The 17991-nt window shown below is 37.6% G+C and overlaps 1 protein-coding gene across 1 annotated transcript in view; it reads left to right on the top strand.

Moving 5' to 3' along the window:
* The first annotated feature begins 218 nt into the window (after positions 1 to 218).
* The window catches only part of LOC134223025 (uncharacterized), a 62180-nt gene continuing 44407 nt past the window's right edge, over positions 219 to 17991 (top strand). The window contains exons 1-4 of the mRNA XM_062702163.1: positions 219 to 602; positions 666 to 920; positions 977 to 1774; positions 4647 to 4829. Coding sequence (XP_062558147.1) covers positions 219 to 602; positions 666 to 920; positions 977 to 1774; positions 4647 to 4829 — 1620 coding nt within the window. The remainder of the gene's footprint in view (positions 603 to 665; positions 921 to 976; positions 1775 to 4646; positions 4830 to 17991) is intronic.

Below are 17991 nucleotides of genomic sequence, written 5' to 3'. Positions count from 1 at the left end.
TATAACAAAGTCTCGTGTCCATGGAAACAGTCCATTAGTTCAAAGCGGTAGGAATGGAGAGGAAGTTTTTTAGTAGTAGGCTGGGTTTCTAGAAACAAAGTTTTGTGATAACGGTATCCATGGAAGCAAACCAACATTTCAAAACGAAAGCTATGGGAAGGTAGACGAATTTTTCGTAGTAGGCTGGTGAAATAAATAAAAAGTGTCATCATTTCGCAATGGATTTTCATCTCAGTCAAATCGCTGGTCAGGACAGTTGGGAGGAATTTGGCTTGGACTGCGTTCTCACAGCATCTGAGGTCGACCAACTTTCTGCATTGACCGATACGGAAGACGTTGCAAGCCAGGTGCGTACACTTTCACTGGATCAGGATGAAACTCTACAACTGGAAAGCGAAGAACAAGTTGGCTACGGAGATTCAAGTGAAGTGGATGGAGCTCAAGATACGACGGAACCCATACACGAAGACGCTTCAAGATCAGATGGAAGTGTTCCTAAAGCAGCGACAAGAGAAGTTATATCGGAGATGGAAATTTTGCACACCAACAAAGGAAAACCCATGCTAATGGAAAATGGATACTGTTACCATTTGAATAAGAAGGTAAAAATTCTTAGGATTAAATAATTATTTTGCAAACTCACAAATAAAAACTTTTTATTTCAGAACAAAGACATTCATTATTGGTCTTGCATCAAAAAACGGGTCAAGCAACAGGAGAATCGATGCCAAGCAACAATTCAAACACGGTTAGAAAACGCAGCTCATGTTCTTGGACATGCATCAAATCATAACCACCCTCCAAATCCCTTGCATGTACAGTGCCGAAAACTTAGAAGTGAATTGAAACGTCGGTCGGTATCACGCTGTGAACCTCCCATCACTACTATCCGAGAGTGCGCAAAGGATGTGCCCAACGAGGTATGTGGTCAAAATCTAAAGAATTCTCATAAAATATAGATGATAATTATCCATAGGTGCAAACTATGGTTTCAAAACCTGCCCAACGAAAAATATGTCAGCGATCACGGCAACCAGCTAAATACCCTGCAGAACCAACCCCGGGTAACTATGATGATATTCCGGAACAGTACAAAAAAACCTTGGACGGTGCCGATTTTTTGTTGTCTACTTCGGATTCTGTTCTGCTATTCACCACGATTGATAATCTTCGCCGTCTATCGACCGCAAAAATTTGGATGCTCGATGGAACGTTCGCTACCGCACCACCAGGATTCAAACAAATTTATTCTATCATGGGATGTATTGGCTCCGAAGATACAGCAAGGTATCTACCTTTTGTTTTCATGCTTCTTACGAATAAAAGCGAAGAAACGTATACGTGCGCTCTCGAAGAATTGGTAAAAATCGCCGAGACATTTGGAGTGGAGTTGGATCCAGAATTGGCCTTGACAGATTTTGAACGAGCGGCTATCAATGCTATAGGTAATGTTTTTCCGGACTGCAAGCGTCAAGGATGCTTTTTCCATCTGACTCAAAATTTTTTTAAAAGGATTCAGAATTGTGGTCTCTTAGGAGTATATTCAAAAAATGAAAGCATTTTCATGAACTTCAAGAAGATTGAGGCGCTCGCATTTGTGCCACTAGAGCACGTCGAGAAAGCGTTTGAAATGATTGCTGCCAGTGCTCCACCTGAGCTAGAACAGTTTATTTCATACGTAGAAGAAAATTATGTGCTAGGACGTGTTCGTAAACGGAAAAATGATGGCAGCCTTGTAAGAAGCGCACCTACGTTCACCACAGATCTGTGGAACGTAAGCCAATGCGTAATGAACAACCAACCTCGTACTACCAACAGGCTTGAAGGCTGGCATAACAAATGGAAGACGGTTGCGAAAGAAAAGGGATTCTATCAAACTATTGAATGTTTCCAAAAGGAACAGAAGATCACCGAAGGAGAAGTATTAAATGTTCTGCAGGGGTTTCCTGCCCCTAAAAGGAATTTAAAAGAAATTGAGAAAGACAGACGGATTTACGCCATGGTTAAAAACTTTTCAGTAAACACATTGAATGATTTCGTAACAGGTATCTCCCTAATATTAAAAGACTACTAGGTTAGGTTTTGTTCATATGGATATATATGTAATAGGTATATAAGAAGTATATTAAATGTATTATAAAATATATATAATCGTTTAAGATCTTCAGCGTCAATAAAACAATGAATTAACCCCACGAAAAAAATCACAAAAAATCAAAGAAAATTCAGGAGGGATTTAAAAGGCTGTGAAAAATTAGGTTAACCGAGAAATAAATGAATTCCAACCGCGTATATGAATTCGATAAGTCAACAACTTATTAAACTTTAAAATTCATAAAATTTCAAATAAAAACGTTTCGTTCTCGAGACTCTTTACGTATTAAATTGTAATGTCTTTTTAATCATTTCGACCTTCTGTCTCTTCGACCTTTTGTCCTTTCGACCTTTTGTCCCTTCGACCTTTTGTCCCTTCGACTTTTTGTCTCTTCGACCTTTTGTCAGTCGACCATTTGTCTTTCGACCATTTGTCATAGATTCAGAAGCCGAAAGAATTTTAATCATTAAATAAATTAAACGACATTCTAAGGTTAAGTGGAGATCATAGAGAAAGCAAATATTTTTTCGTAATTAGAACCAGGAAAAAAAATTGGAACGATTTACCTAGAAATCATGCGAAAGAAGTTTTTCTTTATTTAAGCGGAATCTAAATATCTTATTCAGTATGTAGTTATTGAAAATCAATATGTGATTATTTATGTTGCTATATGGTAATTGTTAATAAATAAATAAAAAAAGAAAGAAAGAAAGATAACATGGTTTACAGATACGTATTCTAAACTCGACAGTAACAAGACGTCTTCATTATTTCGTACACTTAGTTCCTACTTCACTAAGTCGAGTCAAGTACGAGGTGTGATTAAAGTTAAATTCAACAAATGCTTATAATGACTATCCGCTTCATTGCGTGTGACCTAGTTGTCAACGATACTCTCAAGACAAATATATTGTTTTCGTCCCATTAGCCATCAATATCTTTTTTTTTTTAATTAAATCAATTTTCATCATGTTCGTTTAACTGACCTCTCATTGAATCATCATAAATTCCCACTCAAATTGTCAACATCGACTTCCAAATCTACTCTCGTTAAAATATTCACTTTATTGGGTCCAATGCTGACAACAATCCAGCCACAAATAAGTGCCGTCCTCGACGACAGCGGATTCCGATCAGCGTTCACCACCCCAACTCCCACCTCTGTCTGCCGGTCAGAACTTTGCACATAGAAAAAGGCATGATGTCTCTGTTTGTTTTTCCTCATTCAATTTCCGTCCCGGGCTCAACAGTACATTAGATACCCTCACTTCGGCCACAAGAATGCGTGACAACCTCAGTCACAGCCGAAGACACTATAGGACGAGAGAAAAAAAAATCACATAACAATTCCTTATTTGCTACCATAAGCACTCTGCAAGAAGTGGTCGGGAATATGAAACAGCAGCAGCTGACGACAGTCGGGCATCGTGGTCCACCCGAAGCACGAGGCGATATATTTTGAAACTACGTGAAAATAAAAGGAAAATCAATTTAAAAGCTTCCCATTAGGCAAGATATTTATGAACGCTCCTCGGCGCGATTACGTGCCGGAGTTTATCCATTTTTGATCGTCCATCGTCGGAACGAGCTTGTTTGTCCACGTTCGGAATGCGACAGTCAGTGTGGAGTGATGTGCTTTTTGTTTAGCTCGTGATCATCGGAATGGACACACCACAATCTTATAGGATTTATTAATATTATACATTTGCTGCCAGTTCCGAAATACTGGAACTGGAGGCCATAACAAATGTAACTATAATTAGGTATGTATAACATTTATGTCGAGACATTTTTGAACAATAATTATTCATTGCTATGTCTGAATCTCGATTTGTACATATGTACAACATGTGAATGATTTAGCTCGAAAACATATATTGGAGGTAACCACTTCCTTCGATAGGATTTGATCCCAATTTGACCCGCCATTTTAGGGTAACAATTAAAACCGCTTGGTTCTTGGGCCAATTTAGTTCAGACCCCGAAAAACAATTTCGCTTATTTTGTGCTTGTTTTCTGTGCCTAATTTGTATATAATCAGCCCAAGAACTACGCGGGAAGCTAGTCGCGGGAAATTAACCAATCTCTCTCAGGAACACGACTACACTTAAACGATCTGAACAAATCAGGCTATCGTAAACGAGACTGTTGTAGAGCCCACCCCAAGTGGACACCGTAGGTAGACCACTGTCCAGAGGTGTAGCCAGGGGTCCATCTGATTCTTGCGGTCAGTAAAATAGTTTCACTGGCGCCGAACGCAAAAGAATTGGATTACTCATCAAAAAAGTGATTCCCCTTTCAATCGGTTCAGGGGAGAGATTGCCATTAATTTCAATCAAAGTCAATTCACGCGTGGTCATTAGATCATCTGATCTGAGTTGATCCTACAAAGTATATAGAAATGTGTGCCAAACGATGCTCCGAATTGAGAGGTCTGTAAGATGGGGGAAAAGATGATGCAAATAAATGTGTTTTGTAGTACCGTCTCATACACTATGGTGTGTATGTCGTGCGATTTTTGTCTGAGTCACGGGGTTCACCCAATCCACAGGGAATTATTGTTGATATGGTTGATGCTCTGGAGCAGTTTCAGAATGGTTCTGGAACGCAGACCACAGGTGATGGTGTCGCTGTGGTTGATGAGCAAGAAGATGAGCAGGAAGAGAGAATGTACGTGAGGAATTGGCCGAGCGAAGACGAGTTAGATTGGATTCACCGACTGGAAGCACGATTGGTAGGTCTAGAGCAATAACTGTTTGCTAGTAAGGCAGGTGTAGAAATAGCCGTACAGACCGAACCGATGAGTTTATTAATGCTCGATTCATCCCAGAATCCCAACACGATTGCAGTAACTTTTCCCATCATTTTTCTTAAAATCCGTTCCGATCTGCAAGTAGTCCCTGTAATTTTCCTGGAATCAATCGTTCGGAACAGCAAACCCACCCACAGTCCAATCCGCTTCCCATCGTTGCAGCTTCACAACCGTATTCTTCGCGAGTACCGTTCAGCCGTACACATACTCTGCCTCCTGTGAATACGTTTTCGAATTTCCAACAGTCACAAAATCCAACCGTATCCACGATCTGCATACGTAGCTAGTAAATCATACCCCTTTGAGAATCAATCGCAACAGGTTCAGTATCAAGCTCCGTATCAATCCCGTCATACTTTTCCAGTCTCCTAATGGAATACTAGCAAGTACAGTGTAAGGGTATGCGATAACACACTTTTTCCTAACGAAACGAAACGAAACGAAATTTAAAATGTCTATGTTGTTTCGGATCGAAACGGAACGAAATATAGATTTACTTTCGAGACATCATGACATCAAGGTTCATTAATTTCAAAATTTTTCGAAACGAAACGAAATTTTATTTTTTTCCGCGGAATTTCTATCAAATTGGATTTACATTATGTAGGAAACAGACGGCTTTGGCAGGTTTTGTTCTATTATTGGCAGCGGGGTTTTTGTCGACCGAATTTTATGAAATTTGGTCACAATATTCTTTGATATGCAAAGAATGTTTGGGTCAAATTTGAGCTTAATCAGTCATAAAAAACCCCCCTGCAAATAATAGAACAAAACCTGCCAAAGCCGTCATTACCCCTACGCAATTCTGATTTCACTTTTTCGAAGTCAAATAACTGTTTGCGACCAATAGAGTTTTAATAACAGAAGAGGTAGCCTGTGATAAATCACCGCATTCTCGCCGCATGTGATACATCGGCGACAAAGCAATACCCCAGCATTTATGCAGCTTTCAAAGGAATTCATCGTGGAGCGTGTGCTCCCATATTTGATCAATTTTATATCAGTAAGTATATAAAACTATAGGAATTGTGCGATATTCCATATACGGATTCAAATTTCGTTTAAAAACCTTAGTTCACTTAAGAATTATGTAATTATGCTGATGCATACTACATATTGTCTTGCCAGCGTGGTTTTATAGTATTGAGCAAAGTCAAATTAGAAAATGAATGCTTAGGTTTATTTTTTTATTTAGTGGGATACTCAGTGGGATAAGAACTGATATTACTAGACCAACATTTGAATAGGTCGCAACGATTGTACGACAATTCCCCGAAAACCAATTCCCCGAATGTAATTTCCCCGAATGTAATTTCCCCGAATGTAATTTCCCCGAATGTAACAATTCCCCGAATGCAATTTTCCCGAATGTAACATTTCTCCGAATGGAACAATTCCCCGAAAATATAGTACCTCTTACAAACACATCTTCGCAATCGACTGTATGCGTCCAAAAAAAAGCAGCGTTTAAAGATACGTTCAAGTGTGTCTTATTGAACATTACCAGTGCAATATCCTTTGGTGAAGATGGGCGTGGTCAGGAGTAGTTATCCTCGCTTTCGTGATTTTTATCCTAGATTGAAATTAAGGATCACACCTTCCTTGATTTCTGATAGCAATTTGAATGAGGATTTCAAAAGAAAAATATGACCCTGGTATCCAATTCACAAAGTACATCGTAACTATGTTACGCCTATCAGCTCAATATCCTTTCGTAGTATTAGATGTTCTTGATCCTCCAAGATGTGTTTTTAAATTATAAAAATATCAGGGTAGAATGATTTCCAAGTTTCCAAGCAGAATCGCAAACGGCAATTCCGATTGAAAGCGTTTTTGGTAAATATTTTTTTTATCTTCGAAATTAAACTCTTGTCCTGTAAATACCTTCTTAAGAAGTTTGAGGCAATGGTTGATGTGAATCCTTTTAAACAAAAATATTGCGTTTGCCCGGACTAAGGCAATGGTAAATGTGATTCCTTCTTCAAAAATAATGCATTTGCTCGGACTAATGCAATGGTAAATGCGTCGCTTCTTTAGGGAGTGTTTCCCCAGATTATTATTGTTATTATTCTATTTATCTTTAATACCCCTTATTTGTCCGAAATAAGATAATATGGATGTAATCCATTCTTTAAAAGAAATCATTTCCACGAAGTAAGGCAATGGTAGATGTGGTCCCTTCTTCAGAAATAGGCGTTAGCTCGAAATAATGCAAATATGAATGAATTGAGAATGACAATAAGGATTGATGTGCTCTCTTATTTTGATGTCAATTTGGCCAGAATAAGGAAAAAATATATAAGCAATATGTACTGAATATATAATATTTTATCGAAAAACATTTTGCCGATTTTCTCAGAATAGCATTTGGCTTTTTTTTTTCAGATTGTTCTAAAAATTGGCTCTTTCTTGGATAAGTGTAGCATAGCAGCAGTTTTGAAACATATAATTGCTCCGTATCAATCCTTTATTATATCTGGCAAGCGCGCTTCTATAGTGAACGAATTATCTCCTCTTCTTGCCTTATTATAGACAGTAAGCATATGCGGTATTTCGAAAAATTTCGTTTCAGGTGGTTCGAAACGAAATTCCGCGGAATTTCGCGGAATTTGAGCATGGCGAAATCAGATTTCTTGATTTCGTTTCGTTTCGTAAAATTACAAAAATTTCGCCTGAAAAAACTAGCTTCAAACGAAATTTAACGGAATTCCGCGGAATTTCGAAACAAATTTAGACTTAAACCATACTGTCTCGTACGGTCGTGTATTATCAAAATTTTTGGCTGCGCCGCAGAACAAAATCATAAAGCTGTTTTCAAAAATTAATGTTAACTAGCGAAAAAAAACCCAGCTTAGCCCGGGTGGTGAAAATGTCATAATGAACTATTTGCAGCACCGCACTCTAGATCAATTTCCGTGCGTTTGTTTTGTTTCCTCAACAGCTGACCCAAAATAGTATTCTAATGATTTTTTACATTTCAAATTCACCAACTTTTTGTATATACAAACCTTGCGTTTCCCAAAACAAATCGATTAAGGAAAAAATCTTGCAAATCAATCAACCCGTTCGCGAGTTAAATCGTCAGGAAGGAAATCTCAACTCATTTTTATTATATAGATTTTTTTTTCTATTAACGCCTACTACATAATCCCATTATGAGTCGACAAATGAGTGGTACATAAACCATTTTTGCTGATTTTGTGTTTGAACACCACCGGCCTCTGTTTACAAAGATCTAAGGAATAACGAAAAAGTGACAACTAAATCTGGAGATATACACCTTTTAACTTCTGGTATATATTACAATAGTAATTTCGTTCATTCAATTTATGTTCACATAAATCTGCTGGTGTGACACATTAGCAGGTAGGAGTAAACGTAACGATACAGAAACTTTTTAGTGGTCGAGTGTTATAACCCTTTAAAAAAGAAGAAATAAACTACACTATCACAAAAAATTATTCAGAAAATTTAGTTGCTGAATGCAATCATGTATCGGTGGTTTGGAGCTTATCCATTATGCAAGTCCTTATATGCATACGTTTGAAAAATGAAAACCCTGATTTTCGAAAGCTTCTTAAAATGCACATTCTGGATTTAAATTGAATGAAACGGAGGGTCTTCAGCCTCTTTGAGAACTATTGAGCTATTGATGAGAGTTCCACAGGTAGAAAACCACTTCTTCGCTTCTAAACTATGCATGATGATCGAATTATACAAAATTTCAGCCAAATCGAATCGCTACGAATCGAGATATCGATCCTCAATCATGATGAAAATGTATGAAAATCATGCTTGTCTTTATACTTATTTCCGGCGGTATATAAGGATAAAGCTATTTTTAACTTAAATGGATAGCATTGAACTAGTTAATGTAATAAAAGTTTACAGTTAGAGCTTATTTTTATTGTTGAACGCTTTCTATAGTATACGAGTTCACTTACTTATTTTGTTCTCTATCTGCGTTTAAAGCCAAAATTTATAAGGAAAAGCTGTTTTTATTTTTATTTATATAAAATTTCCTCAATTTCTGAGCAGATTGTATCCATCGTCAACCAAATATAAGATAAGCTGCAAAAATAGTAGCAAGATTTTTGTTATATTCTGGAATGTTGGTGACACCCCTATGTATCAGCGTCTAACCAGTAGGACGATATATCCGTTCTAGTGGCATGTAAATGGGAAGTACCACTTTTTTTTATTAAGTAATGTAAAGAAGCGTTTGGATAGAACTCATGACACTGTTCTGGTCTTAGGCTGGTTATGAGTATGCGCAACAGATGTTAACCCTATTTTGATTTTCAATATGGTTGTCAAGAAACTTCGCATTTTTCTGTTTTACTATTATTAGGGGTACATCAGTCATAACGTTGGTACAGTTGAGTTCCAGAAAATTGCAACTTTGATTTTATTTTCGAAGTATTTGGAAAAATGCGTCCTGTAAAATTTGTTCAATGTGACATGTACCACTTTCGCTGGCACCGCGGTGCACCGGTTCAAATACGTCTTCGGTATTTTGTTAGAAATGTCCAACAGAAAACGACAAAATATCTTTAACAATTCCATACCATTTTTTTTTCAAAAGTGATCCGATCCGACTCAATATTTAATACGTCAGGCTCAGAGTGTAAATATTATCAGATATGAATTAGATCAGTACAACTTTGTCAAAGAGGCAATGTCGTGGCATGATTCCTGAAAACTTTAAACGAAGCACATGGTTTTACGTTGGATTGATTTGAAACACGGTTTTCGTCTTCGAGTTTCCAAAATATCTTTGTTTACAATAAATATTTAGTCGCTTACCACGGTGGCTTCACATGAATTACTTTTTCAACAAATCAAAGATTCCTTTCTCGTGGCACTCACGGAGATGCAGAGCATTCCTCTTATAATCTCATAATAATGAGTATCAAACTAATTTTCCTCTCCTAATCCTAAATGGCGTGAGCGGCTCATACTGTCCATAGCAGCTGTTTCTTGCACTCAATTGGAGTCGATTGAGAATGAAAATTTGACAACAATTTTGCATGCATCATATGCTCAAACACAAGGACTAACAGGCAATAACTTGGTTCGTCGAGTTAATTGTATATAAGACTATGGGTCTCCGAACCTTCTATAAAAGGTTGAATTCGGAAGGAAATTATTTCCTTTTGTTACAAATTTATGTATGAGAAAATTATTTCTTCATGCCTGGCAAACTTAGGGGCCTCCTTAGCCGTGTGGTAAGACACGCGGCTACAAAGCAAGATCATGGTGAGGGTGGCTGGGTTCGATTCCCGGTGCCGGTCTGGGCAATTTTCGGATTGGAAATTGTCTCGACTTCCCTGGGCATAAAAGTATCATCGTGTTAGCCTCATGGTATACGAATGCAAAAATGGTAACCTGGCTTAGAAACCTTGCAGTTAATAACTGTGGAAGTGCTTAATGAACACTAAGCTGCGAGGCGGCTCTGTCCCAGTGTGGGGATGTAATGCCAATAAGAAGAAGAAGAAGAAGAAGAAGAAGCCTGGCAAACTAAAAAAGAATAAAAACTGCGATTCCATTTCTGAAACACAATCTGAAAGACATATCTATGTGCATTTTAGATGTGTGCTAAGTTCTCTATCTGCGTATACTATATTCGTGTATTCTGGTTTTGATATAGCTCAATACCATAAAACCACGCTGATGAATGAATATAAAGCATGCTTCAGCATAATCACATAAGTTTTAAATGAAATAAGGTTTTTGAATCGGAATACAAAAAAATCGCACAATTCCTATATTTTATATAAATACATACATACTTACTGATATAAAGCTGAACTGATATAAAATTGATCAGATTCGGGAGCACAGACTCAACGATGGATTCCTTTGAAAGCGGGACAACAAATTCTGGGGTATTACCTTTTCGCCAATGGTAAACGGGAACACGGCGGCTTATTAGCCCGTGAGCAACTTGACAGCTCCAGTACATTGTCACTGTACCCCGAAAAATTGGTTCAGATGGTTCTGTCAAACTTAATTATATCGTGAGTATTTCTCGATTATGACGTAAAAGGTTAAAGATAAACTTGATTTTATTTTTTTATTATTGTTAATAACATAATTGCATTAATCATAAATTATTTTGATATAGGCTCGTATATACTTATGCACTACGGGGCTGGGTGCTTTAAAATATAGATATTACTATAACGTGGTTTGTTGCTAGATTAATCGAATCGTCTATTTCTAGGGTAAGAACCCGGGAACAACTTGACATCTGTAGTATTATGTCACTGTACCACGAAATTTTGGTTCAATAAGTTTAATTGGTTCTGTCAAACTTGTGATTATCTGTATCATTTTATGAAAAGGACAAAAACAAAGGTAATGTCCAGTACAAAATACCGTGACAAAAATCATTGCAAACTTGAATTTATATTAGGAAAAAGGTGGTTGGTGATGACTCTAACATAACCGACTGAAGGTTGAAGAAGCGATTGCCAAAACAAATCAAATGGGGAAATTTTACCAACGGATCATTTTCATCGATAGCACTTAAATGTCGCATAACTTGAAAATTTATAAGGATTTCACCGATTTGGCAGATGGCGGAATATGAAGTATTAATGAATGAAGTGAGCTGGAAATACATAGAAGAAAAGTAACATAATTGGATAAATGGGCACGGGAGATGTCGCATTTTAAAATCTATATAATAAAAATGATTTGAGATTTCCTTCCTGACGATTTAACTCGCGGGTTGGCAGATTTGCAAGATTTTTTCCCTAACGATTTGTTTTGAGATCTGCAAGGTTTGTATATGCAAAACGTTGTTGAATTTACGGGGAAATGTAAAAAATCATTAAAATACTATTTAGGGTCAGCTGTTGAGGAAAACAAAACAAACGGCACGGAAATTGATCTAGAGTGCGGTGCTGCTAATAGTTCATTGTGACATTTGCAACACCTGGGCAAAGCTGGGTTTCTTTCGTTAACCTTAAACCTCTGGAAAACTTTCCGCCGGATTTTGTATTTTAAATGGGGCTGAGATTATGATTTTCGTGCCAAATTTCAAATATTTCGTGCGCAACATCGTATGTAAAAACACGCTACCTTAACATGAAATTTTGGGTAGGAAATTTTATCGACTTCCCTAACGCATCAAGATTTCATTTATACAGCTAATCAATTGAACTTCTAAGAATCAACTATTGAAACAGCATAAATCAGTGGGAACTCATTGTCTGAAATTTTTATTAAATGGGAGACATATAAAACAAATTTCGTTTTTCAAAGCGATAAATTTCAACCTTTAAAGCAGTGGTAGTTTTGCTCAGAATCTTTTCATTAATTGCAATTACCAATTCACCCTATCCATATGACGCTCCTGTCCGTTGCTTGGTGACAACAAATGACGAAACAAAAAACATGGTTTCCACGGAGGAAAATTGTGGCAGTGTGGCGGCGGTGTAGGATGGCCCATTGTTTACGTTTCGAAGCGCCATCTGCGATTTACAAGTGGGTACGCGAAACTAAAGCCAAATGTCAAGTTGTGGGGTTTCTTATCACAAACTGCTTCATCTGTTACTATAATTTTATTGGTCGCAAAGCAGTTATTTGACTTTAAGAAAATGAAATCAAAATACATGAGTGGGGTACTCAGACAGAAAGTATTTATATTTTGCACCAATCGCCAATGAAGAATTGTACAGAAACATCATGAGAGCAATTTACAAAACTAAGTCTTTGAGTATGGAATTAATATTTCATTACTGTTTTTTGGTCCCGTCAATCGTGCAAAATATAATTGCCAATTCACTTTAAATCTATGTATTTGTTGGAATTGCAATTCACTTCAAATTAATTACATTTTTTAGTGAATTGAGAACGGTGAGTACCATGACTAACAAATCATTTAACTTCTACAATCGAGATAGAAAATATCCGCATATGTTTTCATGTAACTCTTAAGTGAAAATCATTTTGAGTGTACATAATATAAAATCGATTTAATAAAAATTCTGCGAAAAAAAAAATTTTAATTTCGTTTCGTTTCGAAAAATTTCGAATTAAATGGACGTTGATTTCGTATCGTTTCGAAGTCTCGAAAGTGAATCTATTTTTCGTTTCGTTTCGTTTCGAATCAACATAGACATTTCAAATTTCGTTTCGTTTCGTTTCGTCAGGAAAAAGTGTCTTATCGCATACCCTTAACAGACGTTCTTTCTCGAGACGTTTTATACTGGATAGACGAGTTCATATAAAAAAGGCATTATCTCCTGCATTAGAATTACATCGGGTAGACGGGATCATTTAAAGAAGGCACTATCTCATTGATTCACTTTATTTCAGACAAACGAGTTCATTAAAAGAAGGGACTATCTATCCTCTTTGCCTTATACCGGGCAAATGTGTTCATTTGAGGAAGACCAAGGACCAACGACTTAGGGTACTAATACATTTAAAGAAAGCAATATCTCTTCACTTCGCCTATGGCTGTTTTTCAACTGAGTGTTCTACTAGCATTTCCACAGTTATTGAAAGCTTTCCCGTGCCTGCCAGTTGCATGAATGTCTTTTGGATTGTACGACAATTCCCCGAAAACCAATTCCCGAATGCAATTTCCCTGAATGTAATTTCCCTGAATGTAACAATTCCCCGAATGCAATTTCCTGAATCTAACAATTCCCCGAATGTAACATTTCGAATGGAACAATTCTGAAAATAAAATACCTCTTGTCTGGAGATTATCAGCTGAATAGCCTTTGATAGTATTTCATGTAGTTGATCTTCCAAGATGTGTTGTTGAACTATAAAGATATCAAAATACAGTGTTTTCTAAGGAAGTTTTTTTTCTAAAATAGAGTCAAACTGCAAGTCCGATTGAAAGCCTTTTGGTAAATATTTTAACTATCTTCCGAATAAAATTTCGTTCCTGTATATACCTTCTTCACAGATATAAGGCAATAGTAGATGTGAATTATTGTAAACGAAAATAATGCGTTTGCCCAATGGTGCATGTGAATCCTTCTTTAAAATGAATGCATCTGCTCGGAATAATGCAATGGTAAATGTGTCCTTCTTCAGTGGGTGTTTCACCAAATAACTAATGTTAATATTTGTTCTTTTATAAAATGTATATGCCCTGAATATGATAATGGGGGATGTGGTCTATTCTTGAAAAAAGAAGGCATTATCTGCCCCATTCTCATTACACCGCGTCTGTTCGGTGATTTAAAGAAGGCGTTGTCTCATGTTTTAACTTTATTCCAGACAAACGAGTTCATTTAAAGAAGGGGCTATCTATCCTCTTTGCCTTATACCGGGCAAATGTGTTTATTTGAGGAAGACTTTATCACTTCCTTTTCCCAAATACCGGGCGATGCTATCATTTAAAGAAAACATTATCTCCTACCGTCGTCTTATATTGGACAGACGGGTTCATTTTAAGAAGACATTCCCTTGGCTTTAAACCGGGAAGATGCGTTCATCATACCGAGCAAACTTATTTATTTAAAGAAAGCATTATCTCCTCACTTCGTCTTATACAGACCAAATGCGTTCATTCAAAGAAAGCATTGCCTTCTTTCAGCACATTGTCTTCACCTTCAATTGTTCTACATTATATCTGAAACTTGGGCTGTTTTCCAACTTAGTTTTCTATTATTATTTACACAGTTATTGAAAGCTTCCCCGTACCTGCCAGTTGCATGATTGTCTTGTGTAGCAAGTACAATGGATACACTGTGCACAAGGAGCCGAAAATGCATCTCACCCTAAGGGATCTTAGGCTGACCATAGAATCGAACTCGCAACCTCCGAATCGGCAATCATACGCCTTTGCTCGCATTTCTTATCACCTTGTGCCGCACTCAAAAGAAGGGTGATGCATTCGGGGAAATGTTACATTCTGGGAATTGTTACATTCGGGGATTTGTTACATTCGGGGAATTGTTACATTCTGGGAATTGTTATTCGGGAAATTGCATTCGGGAAATTGCATTCGGGGAATTGTTATTCGGGAATTGTCGTACAATCTGTCTTTTGTGGCAAGTGCAATGGACACACTGTGCTCAAAGAGCCGAAAATGCTTTTCACCCGGTAGCATCCTAAGCCAAACCGAGAATCGAACTCGCAACCTCCGCAACAATCAGAAATCCTCCAATCACTTTGTGCCGCACTCGAAAAGAAGAGAAGCATTCGGGGAAATGTTACATTCGGGGAATTGTTTCATTCGGGGAATTGTTACATTCGGGGAAATGTTGCATTCGGGGAATTGTTATTCGGGGAAATTGCATTCGGGGAATTGGTTTCCGGGGAATTGTCGTACAATCGGTCGTAACAGCCAAAACTTATTCCTTCTTATTCGTCCACATATATATGCTTTTGCTCATTAGAAGATTTCTGTGCACCTTTCTAAAATGCATTAAGATATGTATTTCAGATTGAATTTCACAGACCCATATAGTCGTATATACAATCAGCTCGATGAATTGAGCTATTGTCTGTGTGTCCTTGGCATATGAGAACAGCTGTTATGGTCAGTATGACCTGTAAGCTTTCAGCTTTCAGCAATTTTAATGATCTTTCAACCCGTTCTGGATTTTTTTTTGTAAATTCCATGCGAAGATCTAGAAATGCCCACAAATCTGCAATTCTGTGCAAATAGTCAAAGAAGAGCTTAGCTTGATTAACTGTACACATCGTAGTTGCCAATCATGATTGGCCGAGAAACAGCAAATATCCACAGCTCACCAATTAAATAATATTCTTGGGAAATGAAAATAAATTATTAATTTATTAATTATCAATTAAAAAAGTTATTCTTATTGTATACTTGCTTCAGAGTTTCCAATTCATGACCAATACCTGACGATGTTCCTTACTGTCAATTTAGGATTAGGAGCGGAAAATTAGTTTAACACTCATTGTTATAAGAGACCGAGGAATGCTCTGCATCTCCGTGAGCGCTACGGGAAAAGATTCGTTGGTTAGTTGAGAAGGTAATTCATGTGAAGCCCCTTGGTAAGCGACTAAATATTCATTGTAAATGAAGTTATTTTGAAAACAAGAAAACTAAAAGTGATGCAGACATTAGTTATATCACTTCGCGTTCTCCAACACCAGCTGGCGTGATCAACATCAACACGATCGGTTGCACACTGGCTGGTTAATCAAATTTCTGCTACACGAGGTAGATTTTTTTTACTCACTGCCGTCCCACGATGGATTCCGCATTCATCTTCTTCTTATTGGCATTACATCCCCACACTGGGACAGAGCCGCCTCGCAGCTTAGTGTTCATTAAGCAATCCCACAGTTGTTAACTGCGAGGTTTCTAAGCCAGGTTACCATTTTTGCATTCGTATATCATGATGCTAACACGATGATACTTTTATGCCCAGGGAAGTCGAGACAATATCCAATCCGAAAAATTGCGAAGACCAGCACCGGGAATCGAACCCAGCCACCCACAGCATGGTCTTACTTTGTAGCCGTGCGTCTAAGGAGGGCACATTCCGCATTCATATTGTGCAAATAGTAAAAAAATATCACAAAATTTAAATTTGAATCTTGGAAACACTGAAGAAAAACATAGAAGAAAACTACATACGTATTTGTCGACTAAGAATGGGGTTATGTAGTAAGCGTTAATAGAAAAATTTGTATAACCTAAAGTTTTGAAAACAACTTTACGATTTTGTTCAGCGGCGCAGCCAAAATTCTGGATAATATAAAGTCTGGTTCAAGTTTAAATTTGTTTCGAAATTCAGCAGAATTCCGTTAAATTTCGTTAGAAGCTAGTTTTTTCTAGCATTTTTTTTGCAATTTTACGAATCGAAACGAAATCTAGAAATAAGATTTCGCTTTGTTGAAATTCCTCGAAATTCCGCGGAATTTCGTTTCGAACCACCTGAAACGAAATTTTTCGAAATACCGCATATGCTTGCTAATGGTATTCGTCTACGAAGGACTCTTCACGCGGTCTCAATCTGTTGGACAGCATACGGGACATAATTTTATACGCCGAATCAAGGAGGGTTATTCCTCGGCAATTGGCGCACTCCAGTCTGTGCCATTTCCAAGAATGTTATCGATCATTTAGTAATTTACGTTCGATCGTTTAGTAGTTTGTCAATAACTCATTCCAGAAGCTGAATTTCAAAATGTGTTGTGCGGTGGACTCCTAGTGCGAAGGTTTTTCTGCAACTCTGCCAAATGGTTCGTTGTTTGAATTCCACTAGTAACGGAGTTATAGCTATAGTGTCAGTAACTTAGACTAAATGATAACAAAATTCCAATCATTTAATTTAAGCTACTGCAACTAGCGGTATAACTCCGTTATTATTTGAATTCGAACATAATATGGTGCAGAACTTCATAAAGCTGCTCACTGCCATCTTTGAGAAGTTCAGCCGGGAGCTGGTCCTTCCGCGTAGCCTTATTGTTTTCCAGCTCTTTAACAACTTTTTTAACCTCATCTAGTGTTGGCGACTCCACAGCTTGTCCATCGTCGCTAATATTTATTCTATTCACCGATGCACCGTCACTTCCACTATTCAACAAAAACTCGAAGTGTTGCTTCCACCTGACAGCCACTATGGTTTTATCTGTCAACAATTTCCCTGTTGGTCGTTGGTTGTTGAGCATGGCGTATATCGACTATAAAAAGGCATACGACTCAGTACCTCACTCGTACCTTCTTAAGGTACAGTTGTATAAGATAGACGGTAACGTCATCAGGCTAATGCATCACGCTATGGGGATGTGGAGCACATCCCTAAACATTACCGATGGAGAATAGGTGTTACGGTCCAGGACTCTCAGCATCAGGAGGGGCATATTCCAAGGCAATACCTTTAGTACTCTATAGCTTTGCCAACTATGGCTATCTTTTGAAGAGTGGGGAAAGGAGTACAAACATTACCTACACCTTCTTTATGGACGACTTGAAGCTGTTTGCAGAATCTGTAGAGAAGCTGCACCAATTTCTGCGGCTTGTAACGGTATTCAGCAACGACATCCGGATGGAGTTTGGTATCGATAAATGTCGATCCATACATTTACACCGGGGTCACCTGGTGGATGCCGACAGTTTCCGCATCAA

The sequence above is a fragment of the Armigeres subalbatus genome, chromosome 3 (assembly GCF_024139115.2).
Source record: "Armigeres subalbatus isolate Guangzhou_Male chromosome 3, GZ_Asu_2, whole genome shotgun sequence".
Lineage (NCBI taxonomy): Eukaryota > Metazoa > Arthropoda > Insecta > Diptera > Culicidae > Armigeres > Armigeres subalbatus.
The sequence above is the reverse complement of the archived record's forward strand: the minus strand, read 5'-3'. Positions and strand labels throughout refer to the sequence as shown.